Genomic DNA, 13,477 nt, shown 5'->3' with positions numbered 1-13,477 from the left:
AAGTGATAACATTTAAAACTAATCCCTAATTAACCGATGATCAATATTAAAAACTATAGGATTAAAAATAAGAACAAACACGTGTAACCTTCATTTTTCAAACAAAAAAAAATCGCTTAATCCTCTTTATTTCTAAACACCTCAATTTATTATCAACCCGGCTTTTTTCACATTTTATTGAATATTATTTCTATATAGAACACATGCCCGGAATAAGCTTAGCAAAACAGAAGTGAAAAATATAGTCTTCAAAGTGCATTCAATCATAGTGTACAGACTTATTTCACTTAAACAAATAACCTTTAGACTTTTCTATAGAAATAATCACCCATTTTCCTTACACACAACTTGCACTCACTTAAGATTTTTTATTTATTACAAACTATCAATGCCGTTATCTTTCCTACAAAATTTGAAAAACAATAAGAAAATGAACATTTTCATAAAATACCATAAAAAGTATTTAAATGATAACCAATAATAATCTTTGAATGTCAGCATTTATGTATGTAATGTAAGTGCAGTATATTTGCATACTTTTTGAAACCTGAAGCGATTATTATTTTTTTGTTATATTTTTTTTTTGGTCGAGTTATAAATAAATTATAAAGATTATCAAAGCTCTCATCGGCTCTCTGGAATTGATATTTCCAACATTCAGCCATAACGAAAGGTGCCATCGAACAAGTAGCTAGCCCAACATTATGGTGCTGTGGTTGTGCATTTTTGCATTCCTCATTGTTCTAACTATTGCTCAATATTTCCTTAATAAACATAAAAATCAACTCGTGGCTAATCTAAATGGACCTTATCCATTTGTTTTAGTTGGAAGTGTTCATAAATTATTTTGTCTTTCACCACAAAGTAAGTTCAAAACTCGAGATTTTCTTCTTAAAAAAAATAAAAGTAAAATTTTTGAAAGACTTTTTCAAGCAAATAATACATTTTCGAAAGATATGGGGAAAAGTTTATCGAATTTGGATATTCAATCGCTTGATCATAGCTATCGGTGATCCAAAAGTGGCAGAGGTTCTGCTAAGCAGCCAGACACACATTAAAAAACATCATTTGTATAATTTACTCCGACCATGGCTTGGAACTGGGTTACTAATGAGCGATGGACGTAAATGGTTTGCCCGGCGGAAAATCATTACACCAACTTTTCATTTTCAAATTCTCGAGCGGTTTGTAGAGGTATTCGATCAACAAAGTGATGTTTTGGTGAAACAACTTGAAAAGCACTGCCAAACTGGTAAAGAATTTGATGTTCATCCGTATATTGGATTGGCAGCCTTGGATATCATAACAGGTGGGTGATGATTTACATATTTCAATGATTGACTTACAAATTTCAAACCACCAATTTGCCAGAGACTGCGATGGGTACAAAGATCAATGCACAGAGTGATCCAACAAATGAATACACTCGAGCTGTAAATGAGTAAGTTATGGCAAAAGTGACATTATAGAAAACGAAACTTGAGATGTATTTTGTCTATTACACTTTTAGCATCACTCAGATCATGTCTTTGCGGTTTCTAAACGTTCCTATTGCAAATGACACTATATTTAGTATAGTCTGTCCTAAAATCAAACGTCGACAAATTGAATGTATCAAAACTATGCATAGTTTTACAATAAAAGTCATTGAAGAGCATCGAAAGGCACTAAAAGATGAATTGCAGAATCAAGAAAATGGAAATCATATTTGTAAGTGTAAAATTGAATTCGCAATAAGAATATTTTTCTTAACGAAATATTTTTCCTCAAGCAAATGAAGGTGTAGAGTCAAAAGAACGAATGGCTCTATTAGATGTACTACTTCAATCAACATGCGAAGGAAAACCTCTTACAAATGAAGACATACGAGAAGAAGTTGATACATTTATGTTTGAAGGTCACGATACAACAACTTCGGCTATAAGTTTCGCCCTCTCACAAATTGCTCGACATTCAAATGTTCAAGAAAAGCTTTATGAAGAGATATGTGAAATTCTGGACAAAGAGGAAGATAATTGCATTAGCTATCGAGTCTTGCAGGAATTGAAATATACTGAAGGTGTAATAAAGGAAACTTTGAGACTTTATCCACCGGTGCCAGTGATTGCAAGAGAACTATTGCAAGATATGAGCTATGGTAAGATTCAAAATTAAGCATAGATTTTTGGAATAAATTTAATATATATATATTTAATTTATTAAGATGGAGGAGTCCTTCCAGCAGGAAGTGAAATATTACTTGGCATTTGGTTAATGGGACATGATGCTGATTTATTTCCTGATCCAGAGGAATTTCGACCGGAACGTCATCTGCTAGAGTCATCAGATCGTGCTAGTTCCTTTTCGTTTATACCATTTAGTGCTGGACCGAGAAATTGTATTGGACAGAAATTTGCTATGCTTGAGATGAAGTGTGTTATTATGAAGATTGTACAAAAATTCAAATTACTACCTCTAGGAGAGGACGTTAAGCCACGCATGAATCTTGTTCTAAGATCAGATAACGGATTCCAAATGGGTTTGGAGCATAGAAAATCCTAACACGATAAAAATATTATAAAGAGCAGTTAGATCGGTAGATATACTTTTGTTTGTTTCTAGATGTTAAAATTCGATTTCAATGCAAAATCTTTAAATGCTAATACCAGTAAAATTAATATAGTAAGTGTAGCACAAATCTTCCCTGTTATATTGTGCTTTATTTCATGTGTAAACTCAAATAGTTAATAATAAAATATGTTTTTAACAGTTTTTTCAAACTTTGTTACAGTACAAACGCTTGAATAAATTTTATGTTTAATTTTTTTGCATCGAATCCATACTGGTTTTTGAATCTCTCCTAACAATATATGAGAAGGTATTAACAGTGGGTTGACAATTTGCACTTACATCTGTGCTTTAAAAATGGACCCAAGGGATTTCAATACATAATTTGATCTTGATTATTACTTGACCTTGAAGTCTTGTTGTATTTTAAATGATTATTATAAATTCTTGTTGCCGATTTACTTATTCAAATTGCTCTATCCCAGTTAGAAGAAACAGTTAAAAAAAGCGCCAACGCTTGAGCTAAAAATAAAAATTTAACCACCAAGTTTTGCATGTCTTATAACATAGAATGAGCTTAAACCACTTTCCTTGTAAATCAATTGGAAAATAAAAGAAATTTAAATCTCTAGAAATGAAGGAAAGAAATAATTTTTTGTTCAATCTTCTAGAAACAAAACATAAAATAGATAGATTCTTAATAAATATTCAAATTTGCACTAATGTGCTGAATAATAAAATGGAAAATTCAAGTAATTGTGGCCATTGAAATTTCAAAACTAAACCTGATTTAATTTACCAAAGTGTTTATTTTTTGTTTCTTTTGTTTTTTATTGTTTCATTGACTTGTTAGATTTTATTGGCTTATAAGGTTGATAATTAGATTTCCTTTTCACTTACTTCATAACCTTGGATAAGTAAGCAAAACAAACAAAGAAAATAGACTTTTAGTTATTTCATTCATAAACATTGCAGCACATAGCCATTTAAAGACAAAAGAATAATATTTTGAACAAATACGTACGCGTACGTATAACTTGCTCAGTTGTATGTTGAACTCTGCTGGTACACGAGGGTATTTTTGTTTGTTTTTGAGTTTTGTTTATGAATAATATAAATTTTCGTTCAAGACCCAATTTTAATCGAAATTTCTATACTTCCCCATTGGTTTGATATCGTTTAAAATTTTGCTCTGATACAATTTTCAACCGATTTCGAAAAAAAATACCTCATTGGAATTGAACTTTAATATAATTTTTGTTCAAAATAACATGTTCTAATAAAAAAATTGTAAAAAAAGAACAGTATAAATTTTACCTAATTTCTGAAAAAGGTTACAATCTGGAGAGTTTACTGGGGTGTAATGAAATTTGCCATATTTCTTAGTAATCAGTTACATAATTCTAAAAAAACGTGGCACGTCTCCGCCCGAGTATCTGTTGCGATACACACACAGTGATACTAGTTGCGGCGATAAAACTGGAGTGCTTCAAAAAAAAAAAAATCATTTGGGGAATTTTGTGGTTCATTATATCAGATCACTTTCCCAAAGTTTTAAAAAATACGTCTACCCGCTAAGGCTACTGAAATATGTACAGAACATACAGATGCACACACCGACAGACGTCATGGCGATATTCACCTTTTTAAATTTGTTTTCTGATGAATTTTTCCATTAAAACCGCGAAATTTAAATCCAAATTTGAACCATCTGATCATTATTTTTATGATCAGACCAAAGATTTTTTTAATGATAAGGGCAAAGATTTGCTGAAATATATCTGGCAACCTGAAAAAAGTTTAAAGGTGGTTCGTACATTTTCCTGTGGTTAGAATCTGCTTTACAACACGTACGGGGCTAGTGAGCTTTTCTAGACCTAGTTAAATGCCCAAAGATACGTGACTGATATCCTCGAGTACGATAATGCAGGAGCTCATAGGTATATAGTGCTTTTGTTTTTAAAATATCCTCAAGACAATGGTATAACAACTTTGGATTTACAACCCAGAAATTTGCATTTGTATTCAATAGAACGTGCTTGAGAAATGCTGTAGGAACGCATTTCCGACCGAAATTCACCTTCAAGTAATCTTGATCAGCTCAAAACTGATCTTAAAAACTTAATTTGTGGAATGAATTGTAGACTCCCAGTTGTCATAAGCCATAGAGGAGATAATATCAAGTATTGAATAGAATTATTGGAAAACACTGTCTTGAAATCTTAAAATTTTGTTCAGTCACATAGGAACATTACCGAAAATATTAAATGGGCAAAATGAGAAACCCTAGGAAAATATAAAAATATGTCCAGTCTCAGGCTGCTTATGGATCAGTTAACAATAAGTTAACCGTTTAAATTAAACCTTTTTGTTTGGTAAAGCTATTTGCAGTAGAAACAAATTAAAAACAAAACGTATTAGCAACTTTTAAGTTGGTAGATTTCTAATTTTCACAGCAAACAGACTCCCACCGAGAATTCTATCCGTAGTTTGATTTGACTTTTGCTGCTTAGCCAAAAAAACACACCTCAAAATCGACGTTAACCCCATATGTAAATGTGAACCCCGCAATTATATAGTACCTCAGCCATGTTAAATATTATTTGTATATAACAAGAGATGCGAAATGGCATTAACTTTAACGTTTAGGTGTTGAATCACAATCCAGTTTTAATTGGAAATAAATTCTATTTGCAAGAAACAGAACCAAAGTGGGCAAATAATTCAGTAGGCTGTCAGATCGATTCATTACTTCATAAGCATATCACACAAAAAACCAGATAAGATAATTTAAATAAAAATTACATAACCGCATAAATAAAAAAAATTAAAAGTACAAAACAAAACAAAACAAAAAAAAAATAGGTAATACATTTTCGTCATGATCATATTCGCACCCAATTATGTGAGCTCAAAGAAGTATTCTTATCAAAAAACAAACACTCGTGTTGTTCTCGTGTACTCGCCACCCTGATGAGCAATTAAATTTGTTATTGATTTCATACAATGAAACATACAAAATAAAATAAAAAAATACTTCACAATTCTACATCCGATCTGTGTCCAGAAGAGGACAGACAGACTCTCAAATAGATAAGCAACCTTATCTCATTCCAACTTAACACTTAAATAAGCGAGAATTGTCTTGAACTTCTAGGAATGATAAAATATTTGTCTATCTCTCTATAGAGTCAAGTCAAACGGAAGACTCATATGAGAAATGATTCATCCCCCTTCATTCGATTCATTCGAACCAAATCGGGAAAGAATGATTATGCTGGCTTAAATTAGCAACAACAACAACAACAACTCTACGTCGTCGCGAGTGTCGACAACCTTATATTTATCATCAGTTGCATGGTTTTATGGAATTCAAAAACCATAAAAACTCCCGAGTTTCTTCTCAAAACGAATGTTACAACGACAATTAGATATGCCAAGCCAGCACAGCAGGGCCGGAGTAAGGGGAGGGCAGCCGGGGCTAAAGCCCTGGCCTCACACAAAATAGGGGCCCCACAAAAGCAAACAAAAAACCTATGAGAAAATAATGTAAATTTCTTTCTTCAAAGGCAAAAAACAACATATTTAGAGAATTTGAACACCAAAAACGCACCATTATGTAGTAATTGTCAATCAAGAGGAAGAACAATGTGTTAAGAAAATTTGTTTTTTTTTTGTGGACTCTTTGAAATAAAATCAATTTTACTGGTTTGTCCAAAATAATGCATTTCGTTTAAGAACAGTCCAATTTAGTTTACAATGGCTGTGTTCTTTTGGGCTCAGCAAAGTACTTTTTAGTACTTCCGAATCCATTCAAAGACATTTTTGCTATAGAAGAAATGGAGTTGAATACAACCAGAAGTACTTAGCAGAAGAAACTTAAGGCCAAAGGAACACAGCTAATATTGAAATTTTCAATCAATACCCAAAAATTCAAAACAAAAAAAAAATGTTAAAACGTTTCAGATGAAGAAAATTATATTTCAAATCCAAAAAATTCAAATACTCTAAAAAATCTTGTCTATAATATAATGTATTTGAACGGATACCGTAAAAGTGGGGTGACTTTGTCCCAGATTTTGTTATAATTCGCCCTTAACGTAAAGGAAAAAATTTAGTATGAGCGTTTATTCTCAAAGTAGGTATTAGCTATTCAAAAACTATCTTTATATTTCGCAAAAATTCCAGGTTAAACCTGGAATGGCACTCGAAGTTAAACATAACTTGAGGAATTTTATCTAGAACTTCCGAATTCGGTTTTATTCAGTCCAAGTTTACGTTTTCAACTTTTGATTCTAAACTCGAGAATTGATAAACTTTAGATTCCTCAACTCTTGGAAAAAGTAGAAATTGGCTAGGAAACTAGAAATTTTACGAGAAAAATTTTGTTTAATATTTTTTTCCGTCATAATAATTTGATATTTTTTTTTTCACAATTTAACACAATTTAAACACAAAATAGAATACAAATATGCTATCGATATGACAGATTCAAATTTTAATTTAAATAAATGACAGTTTTTGTTCCATATTTCATAAATATCCCAGGGATATTTTTCAAACTTGAAGTTGGACAACTTTAGATCTTCAACTGGAGAGTTGAGAAAATAATTTGAGAATAAAAAGAAATTACAACTTGCGTTTCAACTCTCGAGTTATAGTCAACTCTCAAGTTGGCAAACTCGAGAGTTTGCTTCAAGTTGAGCAATAGTGAAAAAAATGGCCCTAAATTGTGTCACAAAGTGACCTTGGCTTTGGGGTTACTTTGAGCCGAAATCTGTAATTAATCTCTCCTAAAAAATAGAGAATGCTGAAAAAGTGGGTCCCGGAAGTCCGTCTGTCTATCAGTCTTTCTGTCTATCTGTATAAGGAGCTACAGCCTAAACGGATGGACCGATTGAGAATTGGTATGTAGCATCTTTTGGAGACTCTCCAGAGATATTTTTGGAATTATTTTTTTTTTTTTTTTGACCAAAGAAGGAAAAGTTTAATTTCTCGAAAACGGCTCCAACGATTTTGTTAAAAATATTCAAATGTTAGTTTTTACAAGGTCTAAGTTTTTATGAATTTTTTTTTCTTTGGAATATCATTATTAACGGTACCTGCCATTCCAATAGAACTGTTTTTTCAAGTCTGATTTTCTACTAATTAAATTTTAACAAAATTATATAATTTAAATAGAAATTCAAAATAAAATTTTGAAAAAAATAATTTTTGGATTTAAAAAAAAAAAAAATTTTTTTTTGAAAATTCAAATTTTCGAAAACGGACATTGAATTTTTCTTGAAATTTTGGTTTTAGATGTTGTACTACAAAATGACATACCAATTTTATTTTAAAACTTTTTTCCAAAAAATCATTTCGTCGCTCTCACGGCATAGTGACATACATAGGTCGGAATTTGCTAATTTTCTGGAGAGAATTTAAAGTTTTTTGAATCATTAAAATATGATTTTCGTTGTCAATAAAAAACAAATTTCAAAAGTTATATACACTGAAAAAATGTATTTTTTTTGCTATGAGATGGTATACTAAGTTTTATAGAAAAAACAATATTTAAAAAAAAATAGTTTGAAGTTATGCCGTTTTTCGAAAAAATAGAACTATTTTCGGCATTGTTTTTTTCCGACTCTATGGAAAAAGTGCTGCTTTGCACGTTGACGTTATTAAAAGACAAAACTAAAAATATTTATAATTTAGCTCAATTTTATTTATTAAATAACAAAAATGATACAAAAAATACGCTTATTCTAGCATATACAAAAAAAAAAACAAAAAACAATATAAAACATATATATAAACTCAAAAATGACAAATTTCGACTTATGCCACTTTGCCTTGAAAGCGAAGATTTATTTTTATTTATTTTTTTTTAACGTCTCTAAGAATTTGAAAATTAAATTCTAAAAATGCATCTTAATATATCAAATAAAACTGCATACTTGTTTTGGAGGGCAATTTGATTGCAGATTTTGTTTTATTTAAAAAAAACGAATTTTGTTTTTCTTTTGTAGGTACCTACCTACTATACATTAGAGTGGAGTGAAACTGCACTTTTTTTTTTTTTTTTTTTCTTCTACATACCAGGGACGGGTGCCATTAGTCATCAAAAAAGAGCATACCAAATCTCAGCCCAATCAAAAAATATCTTGAGGGTTCACAACGCCCTTGAAAATTTACATGCTTTTTGGAAGTAATGTACTGGGAGCAATTTCCAAAAGAGAGGGAGCAATGTTCCAAAAAGTTAGAGCGTGTAGGTTCGGTCGAGACAAGAAAAAATTCGTATGGGAGGAGGGCCTATTCCCCTTCGTTTAGTGGGGAGGGGCAATTTAAAAAAAAAAAAAATATTTAATTTGCAACAAAAAAATATTAAAAACCAACGGTTACACTTACAATAACGTGCTTTACCTTTTTGTAAAGCCAAAAACCTCGTCTTTGACAAAAGTTTTTAATATGGCCATTTTCTGGCACAGTTTTTGAAAAATTAATTTTCGAAATCAAAATTTTGAAAAAAAAAAAAATTCAAACTAATTTTTTTCAAAATTTTATGTAACTAAGTACTACTTAGATTTTTAAAATTCGATGCTCTTATTTGTTTTTAAACAAAAACAGAAAACCGCATCCAAAAACATTTTGTCATTTTCGAGAAATTAACAAAAAACCAAAACTTTTTTTGTCTAAGAAATTTCTTTATTTTTTGTTTTTACGTGGCTGGATTATGGGGGTTGGGGGTGCTCGCCGCTCATGGATTCTTGCAGAAAGGGCCTTAAGTCAATAAAATCGCAATTTTTAAATGAAAATTGAACAATAAATAATAATGTACATTAGGGTGGGTCAAAAAAAAATCGAAATTCTTTTTTTTGATTTGGTACTCCGAAAAATCGATTGCTAGACACCTCTAGAATATACACATCAAATATGAGTTCTTTATATTAAGGGGAAGGTCCTCCGCTTTGCAATTTTCCATTTTTACATCAAGCTTCTACTAAAAAAAAAATAATTTTTTTATTAATTGACTTTTTAGCAAATTTCTTTTCAGATTCTTGTAGGAAATTGAACGCTCTACAAAAAACGCCTTATACACTTTTTTCGTTTATCTAACCGTTGAATAGATATTTGAGGTCCAAAAATCGAAAAAATCTTTAAAAATTCGTTTTTTGTTCTTAATTTTGTAACAAATTGAAAAATTATAAAAATCAAACGCGCAAGATATATTCTTGTTGGAAATTTATTGCTTCACAAAAAAGGTCTTGTCAACTTTTTTCATTAATCTAACCATTCTAAAGATATTCGAGGTCAAAGTTAAAAAAAAAATATAAAAACATTTTATATTTTTAAAAAATTTCCAGTTCACTGAAACTTCATTATTTTCAAATTAGCAAGATATATTCTTGTAGGGGCTTAAACGTTCTACAAAAAATTTCTTGGAATCAAATTGATTGCTTTAATGGTTTAGAAGATATTCGTATCCAAACCAATGCCCACTGATTTAAATAGTTTTCTTATGACCCGTATGCATTGCGATTTGGATACGAATATCTTCTAAACGGTTAAAGCAATCAATTTGATGCCAAGGAATTGTTTGTAGAACGTTTAAACCCCTACAAGAATCCGTCTTGCTAAATTGAAAATAATGAATTTTCAGTAAACTGGAAAATTTTTAAAAATATAAAATGTTTTCATAATTTCTTTTAACTTTGACCTCGAATATCTTTAGAATGGTTAGATTAATGAAAAAAGTTAACAAGACCTTTTTTGTGAAGCAATCAATTTCCAACAAGAATATGTCTTGCGCGTTTGATTTTTATAATTTTTCTATTTGTTACAAAGTTAAGAACAAAAAACGAATTTTTAAAGATTTTTTCGATTTTTGGACCTCAAATATCTATTCAACGGTTAGATAAACGAAAAAAGTGTATTAGGCATTTTTTGTAAAGCGTTCAATTTCCTACAAGCATCTGTAAAGAAATTTGCTAAAAAGTCAATTAATAAAAAAATTATTTTTTTTTAGTAGAAGCTTGATGTAAAAATGGAAAATTGCAAAGCGGAGGACCTTCCCCTTAATATAAAGAGCTCATATTTGGTGTGTATATTCTAGAGGTGTCTAGCAATCGATTTTTCGGAGTACCAAATCAAAAAAAAGAATTTCGATTTTCTTGACCCACCCTAATGTACATGTTTTTCGAATCAAAAAAACTGAGTAAAACAATAAAAACTCAAAAAATTCCATAAATTAACCTTTATGGTGTTTTCATTTTTTTCAAGTGACTTGTAAAACTTCTTTGATCGACCTGAAACTTTTTTCCTGTTATTTAAGTTCCAAATGGCACCCATCCTGGCTATGTAGAACAAAAAATAAGACAACTTTTTTTTCACTCCACCCTACTATACATGGTATAAAAAGACAAAATTATTACAAAATGGGGTAATAAGGTTTTGACGTTTGGCATTTGGCAAAGTCAAAAGCAACAGTTCTCGATACAGAGTTTTTTCTAATGATCATACCTTCTCTTTTTATACCATGCCTACTATATAGTACCTGCATTTCCCAATTTTCTATATAAAAAGTCTTAAAAATTTAAGCAATTTCAACTCTAAGAGCGGAATGTCCTTACTGAAGTAACATTTTTTCTCAAGCGTAGTAGTATTTTCTGATTGTTTGCCTAAGCATTTACTTCAAAATTTCCTCAGTTGGAATTCATAAGCTAAAAGTAAAGAAACCCTTAGGTTTTCTTAACCTAACCAGTAGCTGAAGTGGGCCAAACGCAAAAGCAAATGTTAACTTGAGTAAAATTTTTACTCGAGTAACGACTCTGAATTATTCCACTCTAAGAGCAAGTTAGTGCTACCCAGTCGTGCAGTTTATTTTTTTATTCCCAATAAATTCAAAATTGTATCAAAAACAAATGTTAATTTTATTTTGTAAACAAATTAGATGAAAGGAGGCCTCCACTTTTTTGTAGCCCCGGGAACCCCACAGCTTTAAATTCAGCCCTGCAGCACAGCAGCGACCAGACACCAAAGCATGCAGAAGGAAGTAAAAGAAATATTGATTTTTTACATCAGAATCAAAAAAAAAAAACCCTACACACGACAAATTGAAGTTATTTTTGTTGGTTAAAATCGTAATCCTCAATGTTATTTTTTTTTATGGATGTCTTATTACAAATCCAAAACATGTCTCAAACAAAGTTTCCGCTGTTTACCATTTTTGGGACAAACCAGTTAATGAATAGATCAAGTTAAATCGCAAGGTAAATGAATGACGAGGAGAGAAGGCGTTCGAGACTACGAAAGGGGTAACAAATGAAGCAAATAGCAAAGACCCTGAAATGTCAATCTTTTACATTGTCCAATGTTAAAACAAATACAAAAAATATGAAAAAAAAGTACAAAAAATGAGTCAGTGGGTGAGTTGAGAGAAATGATGACCATTACCTTCTCCGACATGACCATATTATTATCCTCTGTGCCATAGACAATCTCAGCGCCAGGCTGAGGACCGCGACTCATGCCGCCGTCGTTGTCCATTTTGATAGAATAAGCTGCTTTTGAGTGATATATGAATCTAATAATATGCCGCAGGAGCACAAGGACACAAATTGTGTTTTCCTCTTCTTTTTCTTCGTTGTCGTTGTTTTGGTGAGGAGGATGGAGTTCCTTTGTGTGTTACGTATGTTTTTCCACCTCCGCCCTCGCTTTTTTTTTTTGCTTTTTTGCTTATTGGAAATTTGTTGGCTTTTTATGTGTTTTTTTGTTATGCCTGAACAATTAAAATGGAAAATTCGTCTTCTCGTTCGCTTGGTTGCACATTACACACGGAAAATATTTTCTTTTTTTGGCATAAATTTTCTTCTATTTTAATTTTTCATCAAGAAAAAAATAAAATAAAATCAAAAATATTTTTCACTACGACATGACACTTGCACATACAAATAGACAAAAAAAAAAACGAAACGACCAACAACAACGACGACGACAGCGACGACGTTGACGACACAGCGCACATACACGTTAGATGATGTATTTTTTTTTTTTTTTTTTTTTCTTTTCTTCTGAAAGAAAATTTTTTATTTTTTCATTTCTGTGGCATTTTTGCAAAATGCCATTGAGATAGAACTTGTCCCAATGATTAAAGGGGTTTTTATTCTTGTTTCTTTTTGGGTTAATATTTTTAATTGAATTTAAGGAATTTGTGTGGATTATTTTGGGAAAGAAAATTTTGCTTTTCACAAGCAACTTTTTCGCACGAAACACACGACGACAGCGCAGAAGAAAAACGAAACAAGAAAAAAGTACACACACTGCTGAGAGAAAAATATGGTGAAGTGTGAAAAGTGACGAAGTTTTTTTTTTTCATTTGACGTCTGTCGAAAAATGACATTTGATGTGGTGAATTTCAAAATGGGGTTTGTTCGAAATGAGGCGAAATGGTTGTTGTATTTGATAGGGTTGATAGAGATGAGTAAATTGTTTTTTATCGATTGTTTTTATTTAATAATTTGATATTATAGTGCCTGGCTACACGGTGATTTTTCAATCGCCTAAGCAGTGAGTTTGTAGGCAAGAGGGATGAGGAGTGAAGGGGGAAGATGCTCACGAAGGGAACTGAATTTTCTGAGGGCAGTACAGTTCTATTGCCAAATTTTTCTTCTTTTTGACGTTTGTTCCTAGAAAATTTAAAAGTGGAACTTGAGTGGGCACAACAGTGATTTTTCAATCGATTGAACGTGATTGGGCACAACAGTGATTTTTCAATCGATTGAAAAATCACTGTGTAGCCAGGCACATAGACGATAACTCAATTTTTACTCTGGAAGTTCCAGATAATTGTGAATCTTAGAAAAAAATTAATTGCCGTTGGTGTATATATTTTCTCCCAGGAATTTATTTTGCAATTTTGAATCTCTCTTGGACTGAGGGAGTGGAT

The 13,477-nt window shown here is 31.2% G+C and overlaps 2 protein-coding genes across 11 annotated transcripts in view; one reads left to right on the top strand and one right to left on the bottom strand.

Moving 5' to 3' along the window:
- The window catches only part of LOC129912571 (JNK-interacting protein 3), a 42,284-nt gene extending 29,414 nt beyond the window's left edge, over positions 1–12,870 (bottom strand). For all 9 annotated transcript variants that reach the window (XR_008771856.1, XR_008771857.1, XR_008771858.1 and 6 more), the window contains exon 1: positions 11,986–12,870. Coding sequence is in view for 6 of the 9 variants with exons in the window: in XM_055990878.1 (XP_055846853.1) it covers positions 11,986–12,078 (93 nt within the window). In the remaining 3 variants the exon portion in view is untranslated. The remainder of the gene's footprint in view (positions 1–11,985) is intronic.
- On the top strand, positions 139–2,808 carry LOC129912580 (cytochrome P450 4d8-like). Of its 2 annotated transcripts, none has more exons than XM_055990889.1 (6): positions 139–864; positions 908–1,309; positions 1,372–1,441; positions 1,511–1,710; positions 1,772–2,137; positions 2,204–2,808. In XM_055990889.1, the coding sequence occupies exons 1-6, from the start codon at positions 705–707 to the stop codon at positions 2,539–2,541; spliced, it is 1,536 nt and encodes a 511-aa protein (XP_055846864.1). In that variant the 5' UTR covers positions 139–704; the 3' UTR covers positions 2,542–2,808. The 2 variants fall into 2 exon arrangements, with proteins under 2 accessions (XP_055846864.1, XP_055846865.1); XM_055990890.1 differs by having other exon boundaries at positions 166–864; positions 923–1,309; positions 2,204–2,807.
- Positions 12,871–13,477: the final 607 nt, after the last annotated feature.

This window comes from Episyrphus balteatus, chromosome 2, assembly GCF_945859705.1.
Source record: "Episyrphus balteatus chromosome 2, idEpiBalt1.1, whole genome shotgun sequence".
Classification (NCBI taxonomy): Eukaryota; Metazoa; Arthropoda; class Insecta; order Diptera; family Syrphidae; genus Episyrphus; species Episyrphus balteatus.
The sequence above is the reverse complement of the archived record's forward strand: the minus strand, read 5'-3'. Positions and strand labels throughout refer to the sequence as shown.

Coding starts and splice junctions, on each gene's coding strand:
- LOC129912580 (XM_055990889.1), top strand. CDS start 705: ATGGTGCTGTGGTTGTGCATTTTTGCATTCCTCATTGTTCTAACTATT. Junction 865..907: donor ATTTTGTCTTTCACCACAAA/GTAAGTTCAAAA, acceptor AAAAAATAAAAG/TAAAATTTTTGAAAGACTTT. Junction 1,711..1,771: donor AGAAAATGGAAATCATATTT/GTAAGTGTAAAA, acceptor TTTTTCCTCAAG/CAAATGAAGGTGTAGAGTCA.